The sequence below is a fragment of the Silurus aristotelis genome (assembly GCF_946808225.1).
Source record: "Silurus aristotelis genome assembly, chromosome: 2".
NCBI classification, from domain to species: Eukaryota; Metazoa; Chordata; class Actinopteri; order Siluriformes; family Siluridae; genus Silurus; species Silurus aristotelis.
The window spans coordinates 3,315,634-3,332,271 of NC_139575.1; the positions used below are offsets into that span (position 1 = coordinate 3,315,634).

At 37.0% G+C, this 16,638-nt stretch overlaps 2 protein-coding genes and 1 long non-coding RNA gene across 3 annotated transcripts in view; 1 reads left to right on the top strand and 2 right to left on the bottom strand.

The window, feature by feature from the left end:
* The window catches only part of LOC310739254, a 430,707-nt gene that overhangs the window by 139,840 nt on the left and 274,229 nt on the right, over positions 1-16,638 (top strand). The gene's annotated exons all lie outside the window — the stretch shown is intronic.
* The window catches only part of LOC310737268 (craniofacial development protein 2-like), a gene marked incomplete at its 3' end in the record, with an annotated part of 390,247 nt that overhangs the window by 138,874 nt on the left and 234,735 nt on the right, over positions 1-16,638 (bottom strand). The gene's annotated exons all lie outside the window — the stretch shown is intronic.
* Positions 9,652-16,638, bottom strand: part of negr1 (neuronal growth regulator 1) — a 197,736-nt gene continuing 190,749 nt past the window's right edge. Inside the window, exon 7 of the mRNA XM_083563892.1 lies at positions 9,652-12,883. Within this exon, the coding sequence (XP_083420018.1) occupies positions 12,783-12,883 (101 nt within the window). The 3' untranslated portion in view covers positions 9,652-12,782. The remainder of the gene's footprint in view (positions 12,884-16,638) is intronic.

Genomic DNA, 16,638 nt, shown 5'->3' on the forward strand with positions numbered 1-16,638 from the left:
AGATTAATTACGGATTGTTTTTAATGGTCAGGTCGGTCAGGTCATTCAAACGTGTGTTGAGTTTCTTTCTCAGAACACGAGGCACGATTCCATCATCAACTTCCATTTATTAGTATCAAACCATTGCTACAAAATTACATCAAACAGGATGAAAATGAAATTGCATACGTGCTATTCACAATGTAAACTTATAAAGTAATTAAGGTATATAATTTCTCTCTTTTTTTTTTTTTTTTTGGCAAATATCAATATATATATCAATGCCACTTAAAGCCATATACGTCATTCCAGTGATCTAAAGCCTATAAATATACAGCTATTATCAGTGGTGGCTAAAGAACCTCCATAAACAGTTTTTCTTTCTTTTTTTATTTTAACATGTAATGAAAGTAAAAAAAAAAAAAAATACAAATTAATATAAAAAAAAAAAAAAGTAATGATAAATAAATAATAATAAGATGGATAATAAATTAGATCTCCTGACATGTGTTCATGGTTTCCATTCAATACTTTCATCATGGTTTTTTATTTATTAATATTAATTTTTTCCCCAAATAAAATCATAAGCCTTTACTCGATGTTCAGAAACGTGGACATGAAGGACCAAATTTTGACGAACATCCAGCAGATTGATTATCACCATTGCGCTGTCAGAATCAAATATGTAAATGTATTATTCGTAACCGTCTTTTTATGCTCGCAGTGTGAGGAGTCCATTTCTAGCAATTTCTACGTTTACACCTGAAATCACGCCCTACAGTACCACTTGTAAAGTAGTAATGGGTTTTTTCTGGAATAATAAAAGACAAGAAACCTGATAAACACTGGGAAGTTCTGGCGAGTGTGAACTGCACACGTTGTTCATTTGGTAGTTTCTGGAAAGAACATGGTTCATCTGTGGTTAGTTGTAAAAGGTAAGACTTCTCAGCTTTCTGTGAGGGTTTCTAATTAAAAGTTCCTCTGGTAGAAAAAACATCTGGAAGGCTTCCTCCAGAGAAGGATTGATGTCTAGTAAACAATGTAAATTCAGATAGTTTTCAATAATCAATATTTAACAAACTTTGTAGCTCTACATCATATTCATCAATCCATACCCTCCTCAGAGCTTCTTTTGAGAAGTTATATTTGCTTTTCAAACAGCTTCCAGGGGAACATCCTAAATAGCGTCAGCTCTCAGCGTTCCTGAGAGGTTCCTCGGAGGAAGAAATGGATCCTACATCATTAATAGGGTTTGAATAGGAAGCCTCTATGATAGGGCGCTACCCTGGTTGAAAAGCAGGTGAGAAAACAATTCCTAAGTGTTTCTTCAGAGCATTAAAGGGTCATGTATTTAGAAGGGCTGTACATGGAAAGCACTTTGAAGGAATTCCTACAGAGGAACAAACCATAGAGGCTGGAATCAAAATCAGTGCATATCTTTTGGATGATTGGGAATTAAAAAAGGCTACACAAAGGATTCACAAAAAGAAAAAAATTAACTATTATGTGTTCAAATGGTTCCTTACAGGTTCTGTGGGAAGTTAACTGGTCTTAGCTTTCATGAAAAGCTTTCTCCTGGAAGCCAGAGGAACAAACCAAAGAGTCTAGCTTGTAAAAATCATTTCAGTTGGAGATAAAGGATAATAAAGAAAGGATTATTGGGGGGGTAGAAGAAACAAAATAGAGTGAATATGATCTATAATGTAGATGAACGTTGATGGCTCCACATTATAGCCACCAATCGATACTCTCTTGCAGACAAAGGGTTCCTCATTGGTTTTTCTGGAAATGTAAGCAATCTTAGCTATATAATAACGTGTTAATTGGAAACATTCGTAGATGTCTTCTTTAAGGGTTCCACCATAGGATCATAGGCCACTGTGTCTTTATAATTTTAGTCTTCTATAGAATTTTTATGGATTGTCCAGTGGAGTGCTTTTGGCTTTCCAATAGGGGTCAAGGGCAGAATTCTGAGCTTCTATCCAACCAAAGAACCTCTCGAGTAACAAAAACCTCTCTGGGAAAAAGACATCTGAGCCAAAGAGTTTGTGGATCTGTTGGTTTCTGTTGATTGACGGAATTGAACTGGACTGATGAATAAAAAAAATAGAAAACCAACTGGTATAAATGGATTTTTGGATCGTCACTGTCTTCGTGTGGATCTACTGAACATAATATTCACCAAGCTACATTTTGAAGGACAAAAGGTTCTTTATAAGTTCTTTTGAGGAGATCAAGGTTATTTGATTCCACCCGACTAAAGAAACATCAAAAGAAAACTAGTATTGGATGGGATGAAGGGAAAATTGAAATGAGAGTGAATTTAAAGAGCTGAATGATTTCTGCTTGAATGTTGATGAGATGGAAGTGTTTGTGGTTCTTCCTCAAACTGTTACCACAAAGTTGGAGGCAAACAATTGTATCGGACGTCTTCGGGTGTGTTTGAAAGCATGAGATTTTCCCTTCACTCAAACTAGAGACCCGAAACCTGTTCCAGCATTAAACAAAACGCACAAAGCCAGCTCCATGAAGATCTGCTTTACACGGTTTGGAGTGGAAGTTCTCCAGCTATAGAGCTTCAACCCTACTGAAATACTGGCTGCACCCCAGGCTTCTTCACCTCACCTACATCAGGACCTGACTTTACTAACACCCTTCAGGCTGGATGAGCAAAAATCTCCACAAATTCTAGTGGAACATCTTCCCAGAAGAATGGAAGTTATGATAATACTGTAGCAAATGTACTTGTACAAAACTGCACTAAAATGTATGAGAATTTAAACGCAAACGCGCATAAAAGAATGTAAAAGAAATGAAAAAAACTGTGTTTTGGCTGAAGTTTTAAAAGCAAAACCCTACAGATAAGAGTTACATCTCTAATTAAAGTAAATCAGAAGATAACTGAAGCTCGGTGCTTCATCATCAGAGGGAGCGTTTTATTTCCGAGCGTTTAATGCATCAGGGCATGTTCCCAATCCCTTCCTATTAAGACCTTCGGTGAAATAATGCACTTGACGAGACTCGTGAGTGCTCCCCCGTACCATCCTTCTGAACCACCAATTTATCCTGCACTTTTCACCTAAACGGTTCCACACAGTGCTCTGGATTCGCTCGAGAGCAGGATAACTCGCTGTCCAGCTCACTGTGGTGCTTCAACAGAGTGTTCGGGTTCAAATGAGAATGACAGCAACTTGATACACAACAGCAACATGACATGATGTTCTGGTAGAACCATGATAGATGTTCTTGCAAACCAGGAGTGGTTCGATAGATCGTCTTTGCTGCTCGACGAAGATGATCGTGGTGGGCTGTTGATGAAGAAAAGATTTAGGGCACATAAACCAAATTGGTGTAAGTTCAGACAGGCTGCATATGGCAGCTCTACAGTCATCAATCTATTCATCAACGCCTCAGAGGTTCTTTTGAGAATTTGCAAGATCTTTGCTTTCCAAACAACCTGATCAAAACCACAAAAAGGTGGATTCCTGGGAGGTTCTTCAAAGAAAGAATCGTAGACCTTTAATAGGAATCGCATTGAAAGTCTGGTAAAAATTTAGTTTTTGCAACTCACTTTGAAGAACATTGAATTAGGTTTCAAATGAAGCTGCACATAAGCTGCTGATTCGGTGCATCTGGAAGCTACCTGATTCACAATGACAACATAGCGTTCTCGTAGAACCTATAAACCAGGAACTGTTTGATAGATCATCTTTGTGGAGATAATTATGATGGGCTGTTGATGAATAACAAAGAATCCATTTGCAAAAGAGCAAAATGGCATTGTACGTTCAGAAAGTTTTACATCATCGCCATCAATCCAAACTTTCCTCAGTGGTTCTTCTGAGAAGTTCAGAGATCTTTGCTTTCCAAAAAGATTCAATTCAAAAGCTAGTGGACCAACCTAAATAGACTCTAGTGGCAAAAAATAAAAACGCATTAAAGTTCCTGGGAGGTTCTTTTAAGGAGATTAATGTGGATCTAATTGCATCGATGCCTGGATAACTTATTTCCACCTTGATCCGGAAATGTTCTAAAGATTGTCGCTTTAACAGAGCGTTTGGGTTCAAATGAAGATGTTTAGAAGATGAAAATTTGGTGCATTTGGCAGCTACTTGATACACAATGCCAACACATTGTTCTTGTAGAACCAGTAAACAATGACACATTTTTATGGACCAACTTTGTGGAGATGATTCTACTGAGCTGCTGCTAAACCCCAAAGAATCCATATGCAAAAAAAGCAAACCAAATTGTTGCTCGAGTAAGGTAGCTTTACATCATCACCAAACATCTCCAAACTCTCCTCAATTCTTCTGAGAAGTTGCGGGATCTTTACTTTCCAAAGAAGTTGTTGTTGAAAGCCAGTGGAACAACCTAAACAGTGTCAAAAATCAATGCATTTGGTTTCCTGGGAGGTTCCTCTGAGGAACTAAGCGATCTTAGGTCATCCATGCGCATCCGATTGGAAGTTTTTTGAGCAGTAAAAAAACCTTTTGCCTCGATGCCTGAATAACTTCCGCTTGATCTGAAGATGTTCTAAAAATTGTCGCTTTAACAAAGGGTTCAAATGAAGATGTTTTGAAGATGAAGATGTAACCGGGAACGGTTTGACGAATCGTCTTTGCTGCTCAGAAGTGATGATTCTTCTCGAGCAGAGCTGCTGGATTTTTATTTTTTCTTCCTGTGATACTCCGGATTCAGTTGGAGTGCTGCTGCGAGAACGAATGCTCAGAGTTGGTAAAGGCAGAAGCAGCAGCCCTGAAGCCCTGAAGCACTCCATAAATCCCACCATTAAAATCTAACAAAGGCAATGAAAGGGCTTTATTAACCGCTAGGTCAAACGAAATCATCCACTTCCTGCTCATACAGACATCAGTCCAAAGAATATATATAAAAAATTTTAAGAAAAGTGGTGAGTTACAGGTGACCAGGGCGTTAAATCTGCAGTGTGAAAACGCAGAAAGATCCGTTCTCCACGGAGAGAGAGGGAGTTAACTGGCTGTCAGCATGCGGACGTGGTTAAATATATTCAAATAAAATGAAATTTAATTAATACATTAAAATGAAACAAAATACAAAATTTAAATAAACTTAAAATGAATAAATAAATACAGAAAATGTACATTAATATACTGGTGTAAAATATTAAGAAACTGGCAAATAAAATGAAATAAAAATAAAATAGGATTAAAATAGGATCAAATCAAATCAAATCAAATCATATACGGGTGTAAAACTTGAAAAAACTTGAAAAAATCCAGCAAATAAAAAAAATTGAAATAAAATAGAATTCAATAAAATTAGATACTGGTGTAAAACATAAAAACAAATAAATTAATTAATTAAAGAAATGTAATACAATACATTTTAATAAAATAAAATACTGGTGTAAATGCAAAAATAAATGCAAAAATAAATAAATAAATAAATAAATAAATAAATAAATAAATAAATAAATAAATGAATAAATAAATAAATAAATAAATAAATAAATAAATAAATACATTTTATGTAATAAATTATAATTAAATATTTACCTAGTGTAAAACCTCTCCAAGAAAAAAAATTAAAACCTGGCAAATTTTTGACATGTTTAGTAGCAGATCCTTGTTTACACTTCAACCAGTCATTACTTATCTCAATTCAGTAAGATCATCAGATCAGAGACTAGCTACATGTCTGGAGAAAGGACGTCCCTGAGCAAAGCTTTTTCACGGACGTTCAATAAACTCGTCATTATATTTAATGTCTCCAGTCTGATTAATGAGCACAAAGAGGTTCAGAGGCTGAAAATCAAAAACAAAAAAAAATCCAAACTAATCGATCACCTCTGCATGAAAAGGGGGATTTTGTCAGTCATGTCGGTTCCTTGTAAGTCTTCTTCATCAAGCAAATCCTTTTTAGCTTCTCAGTGATTAGGATTCTGTTCTATATTCTTTTAGATATGCGTAGCAGGAATGCGACAAGATTTACGATGAGATAGCGGATATTAATGCGTGAAGGCGCTCGATTCCTGGGAAGGTCGAGTCGATTGTTCTTCAGGTTCCATGACGAAGCCTCGGGTTCGGACTGGTGTGTCGAATCGCACTGTATCTATTCTGCAGCGAAAAACGATCCGTTATTCTTCAGAAGTCATTCGATGTTGGGAATTTGCAGCCTGTGTGTTTTTTACGTGCTGTTTGTACAAGTATTATAAAAAGCCTTGTATCTGGATAACGTCTGCAGGCACGAGTTGGGACACCCCTGTTTTCCCACCCATATATGTTTCTTCCTCCAACTGTAAGCACAACAATGGAGGCACGCAGTTGTATTAAACATCTTTGGATGCATTTGATGGCATGAACATTTTCCCAACACTTAAACGACAGTAGGAGCAGAAGATCTCTTGCTGTAGAGCTCCAACTAACTGAACAATGAATCTTTCACACTGACTGCACCCCAGGCCTCCTCACCTCAACCAGTACCTCACTTTCCTAACACCCTTGTAGTTGAATGAATCTCTGCAAAATCTAGTGGAACATCTTTCCAGAAGATTGGAGCTTATTATAAGAGCGAATCAGGAATAAATGTGAAATTGGATGTTCAAAAAGCACTTAGAGATCTTATGGTCGGGTGTCCACAAACTTCTGGACCCACAGTGTACATGTATTAATGCCTCACGTTGATGATCTCATTCTACCTGCAGCTGAGGATTTTATACGACGACTGACTGAAGACTTTGAAGGCACGTTTTATACAGTACTGATTTCACAAACTGGCTGATGGTGTGATGATGATGATGATGATGATGATGATGAGGAAGAAGATAATAATGATGATGATGTTCCACAAAGGTGACTGTGGGAAAATAGGCCAGAATGGAGATTTTAGTCTGAGAAAAAGACTTTAGTCCAGGATAAACAGTTTTATCTCAGGTTTAATGTTTTAGCCCAAGATTAAAGATTAAAATGTGAGCAGGAGATTTAAACCTTTTAGCCCAGGTTCAGGATTTTAGCCTAACAAAGATTCCAACCAAGAAAACTTGAACCCGAGTAAAAACAATATTACCACAAGGAAAAAAAAAATCCTGGGATAAGAACATGTGAAAGATTTTGTCTAATCTAATCGAATCGAATCCAATCTAATCTCAGGTCAAGAAAAGACCATTTTATGCTGAGATACAGATTCGAAACCCAGCACAGGAAATTCAGTGAGAGTTAAAGATTTCAACTGGACATCAAATTGAGACAAAAATAGAATCCTGAGATAAAGATTTCGGTCGAGACGTCAGGATTAGACCAGGATCAGTGTTCTACTGCATTACCCATCAGCCCCTGCTCCTGACACTCACATGTTATTAATGTTTTGTGTTACACCGTATTGGAGTTTGTTCATGTTTTCACGTTCGTGTTTGTTTGTTTGTTTGTTTGTTTGTTTATTTGCTGACTCTGACCTTCATCTGGTTTCCACCTTCATCTCAGTGACACTGGGGTCTGTTTTTTCTACATTTCAACCTTAAAATAAAACAATTAGCTGGAGTTAGAGTTTAACCTGAGTTTAAAATCTTTATCTCGGGTTAAACTCTTAAAAGTTTTGAACTTGGGTAAAATCTTTATTTTAGAACAATTTAGGGAGAGTTAAAGATTTCAGCTCTACATGACAAAGAATCAGATTATTTTTGCACTGGAATCAGGTAAACAAAAACCCTTGCGCTCGGCTAAAATCTTTATTTTTGGTTTAAATCTGGGTTAAAACCTGAGTTTAAATCTTTATCCTAGGCTAATATCCTAATCCTGGACTAAAATCCTTATCCTGGCTAATATCCTAATCCTGGACTAAAATCCTTATCCTGGGCTAATATCTTAATGCTGGACTAAAATCCTTATCCTGGGCTAACATCTTAATCCTGGACTAAAACCGTTGGGCTACTTTAGCCAAAGATAAAGCTTCTAACCAAAGTCAAGCAATTTAGGGAGAAATGAAGATTTAAATTATACATGAAAATGAATAAAAAAAAATTTCCAATTTACAAACAAACCCTTTATTTAAAGAATTAATCATGGACTATTTTTTTAACCTAAACACAAGATGAGTTGAATTTTTTTTTAGCCTGAGATAAATATTTGATCTTATGTTAAAGATTTAGTCCGGGGTCAGGACATTCTGAGCAGAAAAAGTCTTTAGAAAATGAATGGAAAAAAGCGATTAGGTGGAGAATTTGGAATAAACCTGCTGATGGAGTTTGTGCTTAAAGACGCCGTAATAGCGATTATAATGAGTTCATTGTGTTTTACTTTCAATAATGAGATTTTTGGATGCATTTGGGGGAACTTCCTGTCAGAACATTAATGGTTTGGGGTCGTTTTGGAGCAGGAAAGGTTGGAGACTTTTTCCCCCAACATGGCAACCATTCCATACTTCAGCACCATGAAATTCCTTCTGGACTGCGACTCGAAGTGACGAAAACGTCTGAGTTCTGTGTGTTATTTAGAGAGTAAACAGACGTCTAGAACGTTCTCTATCATGGAACGTCCTGCTCAGTCACCGCACCGAAATCCCACTGAACTGCTCTGGGATGAACAAGAAACCTCCAACTAGTGAAGAACATCTCTGGAGAGTTTCTCAAAGTATTTCAGCTGAACGTTTGGAGAAATAAATTGTCCGAATGCTGAGAGTGTTTGAAGATGTTCTTCATGTTAATGGAGGATTTGTCACTGAAAATAAAGTGGAACATCTGGATATTTATAGATTTGTTTGGTCAAAGTAAACAAAAAAGGAACATGCATGTGTCTCTGAAAAAAAGATATTTTTGTATATCAGATATATTATCTAGAACCCAGTGTGATACAATTCTAGATGCAATGAATTCGATGTAACACTGGTCAGTATTTCAACATGTTCAATACATTTGTGTTTGATACAAGAAACGTAAAGAATCGTCACTCATATCGTCTTCGTATGTTGTATATTTGTTCGGAATTATTTCATGTTTCTTGGTGTGAAATTGCAAGAAAATAACACTGGTTTATTAGACCTTATTTTCAAAGACATGTGTTTACTAAGTCAAGCGCTAAAAGTACTGGGACACCCAACATGGCCATTTTTGTGTTTTTTGTCCAAACTGTTACCACAGATTCAGAGGCACACAATCGTATCGTACGTCTTCAGATGCGTTTAATTGCGTGAACATTTCTCTTGAACTAGGAGACCCAAAACCTGCAGAAATCCAGCTCCATGAAGATCTGCTTTACACGTTTGGAGTGGAAGATCTCCTGCTCTAGAGCTCAACCCCATTGGGACGAATGTGAACGCTGACTGCACCACAGGCCATCTCATCTTCTCACCTCTATCAGTATCTGACACCCTTGTGGCTGAATGAATCTCCACAAAATCTGGTGGAACATCTTCCCAGGAGAGTGGAGCTTTTAATAAGGGCATGTTGGGATTAAACGTGGAATGTTCAAAAAGAAGCACATACCAATCTTATGGTCAGGTGTCCACACAATGTGCACATTAGACCATATTTGAGAACAGAATCCGGTTTTTTTTGTTTCTACCTGATTTGTGCCACTTATTGGATTCGTTTTTTTTTTTTTTTTTGGAAAGATGTGAAAAATAAAACCATGTGCTCTTTTGTTTGCTCGTGTTGTTTCTGGCATTGATGTAAAAAATGATGGAAAACAGTCTTACAACTGGTTTCGTACTCAAAAAGTACTGGTTTATGGTCATCGGCCACCTTTAACATACATTTGACATGCAGCACAATCATAATTCCTGCACATCGGGAAAGAAAAAAAAATACACAACATGTGTGTGAGAGCTGGGGCAGAGGTCAAACTAAACCTAGACACAAGGCTCTACCGAGAATATAAAATTAGTTCTACTTTCTCCAAACACACACACACGACTTAGCATCTATGATATCATATAACTGTGTTTCACACCCTCTGAGTTAAAAAGTTCACGTTTTCGGTTACAAACTGCTCGTTTATATATATTTTTTTCCCATAAAACTGATCTATTTGTTCGATAAGAAGTTTTTTTTATTTTATACGACAGATATGGCATCTAAACTGAAAGACGACATTGTAAACTATGCCATAAACTGCATACTTTCTTTTTCGAATGATTACCACGTTGTATATCATATCGTATTTTTCCAATATCATATATCATACTTTTTTTTTTTGTTTTTGTTTCCTGCTTTCCGGAAAAAAAAAATAAAATAAAAATGTACATCAGAAAAAAAAAATTGAATTTAAACAGACGAAAGGAAAAGCATGGGGGCACGTCATGTAATGCACGGTGAAATCGTTATCCTGTACAACTCATCAGAACGAAAAAATTATGAAATCCAATCGAATCCGAGGAGAGGAAATACACGATCTACGTATAAACCTGAAGACATTACAGTGGAACAAAACCGAACACGAGTTTTCATTAAAAACAAAACAAAAATAAAAAAAAACAATAAAAAATCCATCTCAGTAAACGTAAAATCAGGTTGTTGGATAGAAATCAGGATCCATCAGGATCGTCCGTAAGGGAAATCAAATCAAACGCTACTCACGTGTGCATACTGTCATGTAAATTGGTTGAACATCGGTTAAAATTCCACATAGTGCATTCGACTGATTTTATACATACATTATATTCACATTATGCATTTAAATACATCTCACATTGGTTTGATTTCCGCAGGCGTGGCTCCCAGAAGCAACACAATAATATACTCGATGTAAAAAATAAAAAAAAAATGTAATATATATATATATACAGACAAAAGTATTGGGACACCTGACTAACACCCATATGTAGACATACACTTGTATGGGAGGTTTTTAGGTGTTGTAGCATGAACATTTTCTGTTCAAGCATCACACTGTCCCTGTGCATAAAGCCAGCACCGTGAGGATCTGCTTTACATGGAGTCGAAGATCTCCTGCTATAGAGCTCCAACCCTATTGAACGTGATGAATGTGAGTACTGACTACACACCCAGACCTCCTCACCACATCTCACCTACATCAGTACCTGACGTTACTAACGCTTTTATGGCTAAATGAGTACAAATCTCCACAAAACCTAGTGGAACATCTTCCCAGAAGAGTGGAGCTCATTATAAGAGCAAATGGGGACTGAATGTGGGATGGAACATTTGAATAGAAGCACATACCAATCTTATGGTCAGGTGTCCACATACTTTTGTACTATATATATATATATATATATATATATATATATATATATATATATATATATATATATATATATGTGTGTGTGTGTGTGTGTGTGTGTGTGTGTGTGTGTGTGTGTGTGTGTGTGTGTGTAGGTGTAGGTGTGTGTGTGATTTGAAAAAGAAAAAAAAAAACACGTGAAATATTATAAAATTCAGGAAATCAAGAAATATTCGCCTCAGAATCGGAATCTGAATACACACGATTCGTTCCTCGTACTATTGAGAGAACGCAAATCAAAGATTTTGCGCTAACTTAGATTTTTCCTAGCATTTATTTCTAGAAAGACATATTTCAAGCTTAGAAACACTATCTAGAAATCGGTTTGATTCGTGAGTCGGAACAACAGATGACCAGCGTCAGTGAAAAGCAAATCAAATCAAAACGAATGGATTCGAGTGTTCGGGTGTCGATTATTAAACGAATAGAGCAAGTTCATGTGATAATATTATTGTATGTAAAGGGTTGCATGTAGGTAGCTTTGTAAAATGATACATAATAAAGATAAAAGTAAATAAAATCATGAAAACGACGGATATTTGAAAATGTTTTAGTTAACTAAATTCTTGTTTTATATATATATATATATATATATATATATAAACAAATGGTATTAATATGGAAACTAAATTAAATAAAAAATATCCTAATTTAATTAAAAAAAAAAAAAAAAAAGAGAGAAATTGTTTTTCTTTTTTAAAAATGGATTTTTTTAACCTTGGTATTTCACGTTCAATTTATCATGGCAGAGTTTTCACACATCAGCGACAATGTGCTAAAAATCACAGAATTATGGCTGTCGATTTGGTCCACGCCTTTTTGTTCGGGGGAAAATGCTGAAAGATTCGTCGGCGTTCGCTTTCAGCATCCCGTCAAAACCTTTCCCTTCTCCGAGCGTTCTGATTGTTCTGATTGTGCGAAAACTGGAGTGTTTTCAAATTAGCCAGGCTAAACATTATGACCTGAAAGGGCTACGGAGGAGTGTGTGTGTGAGTGTTAGTGTGTGTGTATAAAGTGTGTGTACATTCGAGAGCGCTCTGATGATGGTGACACACTTCAGGTCGTCCTCTCAGAAACACAACAACACACACTTTTACTCTGCCCCCTCCCAAGACCCTGTTCCGATCGACTCCCTCGTCCCCCACCCCCACCCCCCTCCTTCACAACCACACGGCTAACTCGCTAGCTTTTGAAAAGAGCACAATGGTGCTGATTTACAAAGTGGGCAATCAGTAAAACTAAAATAAAATAGAAAAACAAAAAGGAAAAGGAGATGGAGAGAGAGAGAGAGAGAGAGAGAGAGAGAGAGAGAGAGAGAGAGAGAGAGAGAGAGAGAGAGAAAAGGGCAGAGAAAAAAGAGAGAGAAAGAAATGTAAACCGTACATATTTACATGATGGGAAATTCCACAGAACATAAAAATCACCGTACTGATTCAAATATCTCTTTTTTTTCAGGAAAAAAACAACAACCAACCAACCAACCAACCAAACAACCAAAAAAAAAGCAAACCGCGTTGCCAGATCGGATCCAGAAATGAGTCGTGTGAATGGTTCAGTCCAGTTCAGTGCGTATGGCTGTAGGTAGCGCTAGTAAACACAGAGCAGAGAGCTGAGAGCCAAAACCAGGAACCCGCAAGCCAGCAGAGCTTCTCCTCCTCCATTGGCCCCGTACTGAGCTGTGTTAGTGGCTGTGAATAAAAACACACACACACACACACACACACACACACACACACACACACACACACACACACACACACACACACACACACACACACACACACACACATTACTCCTAGCAGTCATCCTAGATCTAAAGCACTTTTGTTATTATAAAACTGTTATAACGTGTCATAACAATGTAACACATGTACAGTAAAGTCTTATAAAACTTTTTGACAAGTTATAAAGCTATTAAAGGAATTCTAACACTTCAAAGTGTCATAACGTGACATCAAGCTGTTCTTTTACATCTGTTCTTTTACAAGCTGTTTTTTTTACAAGCTGTTCATTTACATCTGTTCTTATACAAGCTGTTCCTTTACATGCTGTTCTTTTACAAGCTGTTCCTTTACATATTTTCTTCTACAAGTTGTTCTTTTACAAGCTGTTCTTTTACAAGCTGTTCTTTTACAAGCTGTTCTTTTATAAGCTGTTCTTTTACAAGCTGTTCATTTACATCTGTTCTTATACAAGCTGTTCTTTTACATCTGTTCTTATACAAGCTGTTCCTTTACATCTTTTCTTATACAAGCTGTTCTTTTACAAGCTGTTCTTTTACATCTGTTCTTATACAAGCTGTTCCTTTACATGCTGTTCTTATACAAGCTGTTCCTTTGCATGCTGTTCTTTTACAAGCTGTTCCTTTGCATGCTGTTCTTTTACAAGCTGTTCCTTTACATCTTTTCTTATACAAGCTGTTCTTTTATACGCTGTTCTTTTACAAGCTGTTCCTTTGCATGCTGTTCTTTTACAAGCTGTTCCTTTACATCTTTTCTTATACAAGCTGTTCTTTTATACGCTGTTCTTTTACAAGCTGTCCATTTACATCTGTTCTTATACAATCTGTTCTTATACAAGCTGTTCTTTTACATCTGTTCTTATACAAGCTGTTCTTTTACAAGCTGTTCTTTTACATCTGTTCTTATACAAGCTGTTCTTTTACAAGCTGTTCCTTTACATCTGAGCAGGTGGCAAAACCTAATGACACTTAGATTTGGTGAGATTGAACACTTTTTGTCATTGTGCACAAGTCAAAAGACCATGAAATGCATTTAGCATTTAACCAGAAGTGCAAATAAAATAGAAAATATATATCTAATATAGATATATATATATATTTAAGCCAGCAAAGAAGATTTTACTGACCCTGATGGCCCACCACTGTATATATATATATATATATATATATATATATATATATATATATATATATATATATATATATATATATATATATATATATATATATATATATATATATACACACACACACACATGTATATGGATGCATAGTATATTATATTCTAAAAATAGGGCGGAAGAGAAGAGGCACTGAGTGAAATCAGATCAGTGCAAATGGTAGATATATACAGAGTTTGTACAGAGAAATGAGGTCAAAATGTCCAGTGACCATCAGGTGACTATACAGAGATCACATAGTAATTATACTGCAATGTGCAAGGAAGCGAATAGACAACGAGGCAGGGCAAGTAGCATAGCAGTGTGAATGACAAGAGACAACCAGAGTGCAAACAGCATGAATATTATAAATTACAGTCTGTTTTTTGTTTTGTTTAAATGTGGTAGAGTTCATAACACAGTAATAATAATTAACATACACCTGATTGTCACATGACTCAGGTGTACTACAAAATTAATACATTTCAAAATGAATACAATACGTTAAAAAGCTCATAAATATTAAAAAAGCCTATAAAAAGCTGACGAAGCTGAAAATGTGGCTATTTTTCATGCCTCTTTCAACTGCCTTCATTAACAAGTCATTCCTTTCTAACAGACATAAACAATCATAATGCCTTATTCCAACAGATATAACTATAAAATATAATATACAAAATATTATAGAAAGTTCATTTTCTAAGTAATGAGGACAAGTTGGCATAACAACAGGGTCAAGTGACATAAGGGCGACTTTTAATTTTGAACTGATTTATTTGTATGTTACTGTAATGATGTGCTCTATGTAGGTGCTACGCAGCCTTATGGACACTTTCTTAAGTAAAGGGTTACCTGTGTACCTAGAGGAACTGCACATGGCAGAGAGATGAGAGGCTACATAACACCTACATAAGCTCTTTACTGACATGCATCAACAAGAAAACTCAGAAATCCCTATTAGCAAGCCCTGGCTGACGTTGCATAAGGTTGTAATAATGCTTTCCAAGTTCTATTGCAGTGGATTCGTAGCTCAGTCACCTGACCCGTGGTATAATAATCTTATGCCACATGACATAAGCCAAGTGATGCCTCCATAGGTTATAATCTTATATCACATGATTTATAGAATTTGATGCATCCATGGGTTATAAACTTATGTCACATGACCTAAGTCAGTTCGTCCCTCCATGGGTTATAATCTTATGTCACATGACTTAAATCAGCAATGCCTTATGGCATAAAGCCTTTATCCAGCAAGCATCAATGTTCATAAAGCCATTTTCTTTTAGATAGAGTTGAGACAACAGCACATTTGAGTAATGCTACATAAGGTTGTTATAACGCTTACAAGATTACTTGATTTCATAGCTCGGTGACTTTACACGTGTCGCACGTCACTTGACTTAAGTGAGCTGATGCCTCCTGTAGTAAGGCTTTTAGAGTTATTCAGTTAGACACGAAGGGCTTATGCAGGTGTTATAATCACACATGATACACTTTGCCTATTTGACTGAACAAATAAAGTATACGAACATGTGGTTTGTACAGGAGCAATTACATCTTATTTTCTCGCTCACACACACACACACACACACACACACACACACACACACACACACACACACACACACACACACACACACACACACGTGCGCACACACACAATAAAGAAAACTCGGCAGGGATTTTCCCAGTGCAGTGCGACTCGAGTGTAAGCGCTGGCAAGAGATTTTTCATCCAAGCAGGTGTGTGAGTCTACAGGCATTTATCTACATAGCATTGTTAATGACAGCCACTGGCCTGGCTAAGGAGATTAATGCTGAGTGTGCTCTCTCTCTCTCTCTCTCACACACACACACACACACACACACACACACACACACACACACACACACACACACACACACACACACACACCCTGGCCTGAGTGTATGCTAATGAAATGGGATCTCTCCCAAAATGCGATCAGTCTTATACATTCATACAAACGATTATGAATCGGAGATCCGAGCGCAATCCGTGAATGGGTTCGAATTTTGCTTTCCGTCTTTCGGCACTAGCGAGAAGCACAATTTCAGGAAAAAAAATAAATGAAATGAAAAGATTTTTTGTTTGATTTAAAACTGCACCTCTAATTTCCACTTCACAGCCACACGGCTTTTCGAGCTCCTCCGTGATGGGGATAAATTACACCAGCTCTTTTACTCAGCGGCCGGAATGGACCTAGGACATGGACGCCGATGCGGACGTGGAGAGCGGCAGAAACGAGCCGGAAAATGAAGCAAATTGGGATGATGTAAGGAAGATGCATGGTCAGGTTGGAGAAGAGAGGCAGAGAGGCAGAAAGAGGAGAGGAAATGGCCCTGTGGGCTGCGCCTTCCCTCGGCCTCTATCCACAGCGCCGGATAATGACACACTTTTTTTTTTTTTTTTTTTTTTGCTCGGCAGTAGGAGTAAAGCTCGTCACCATGGAAACAGCTCACATCCTGCGCTGGCCTCTTTGCTGGAGTTAGAGGAACGGGCGAGGAGCCACCCGAAGACC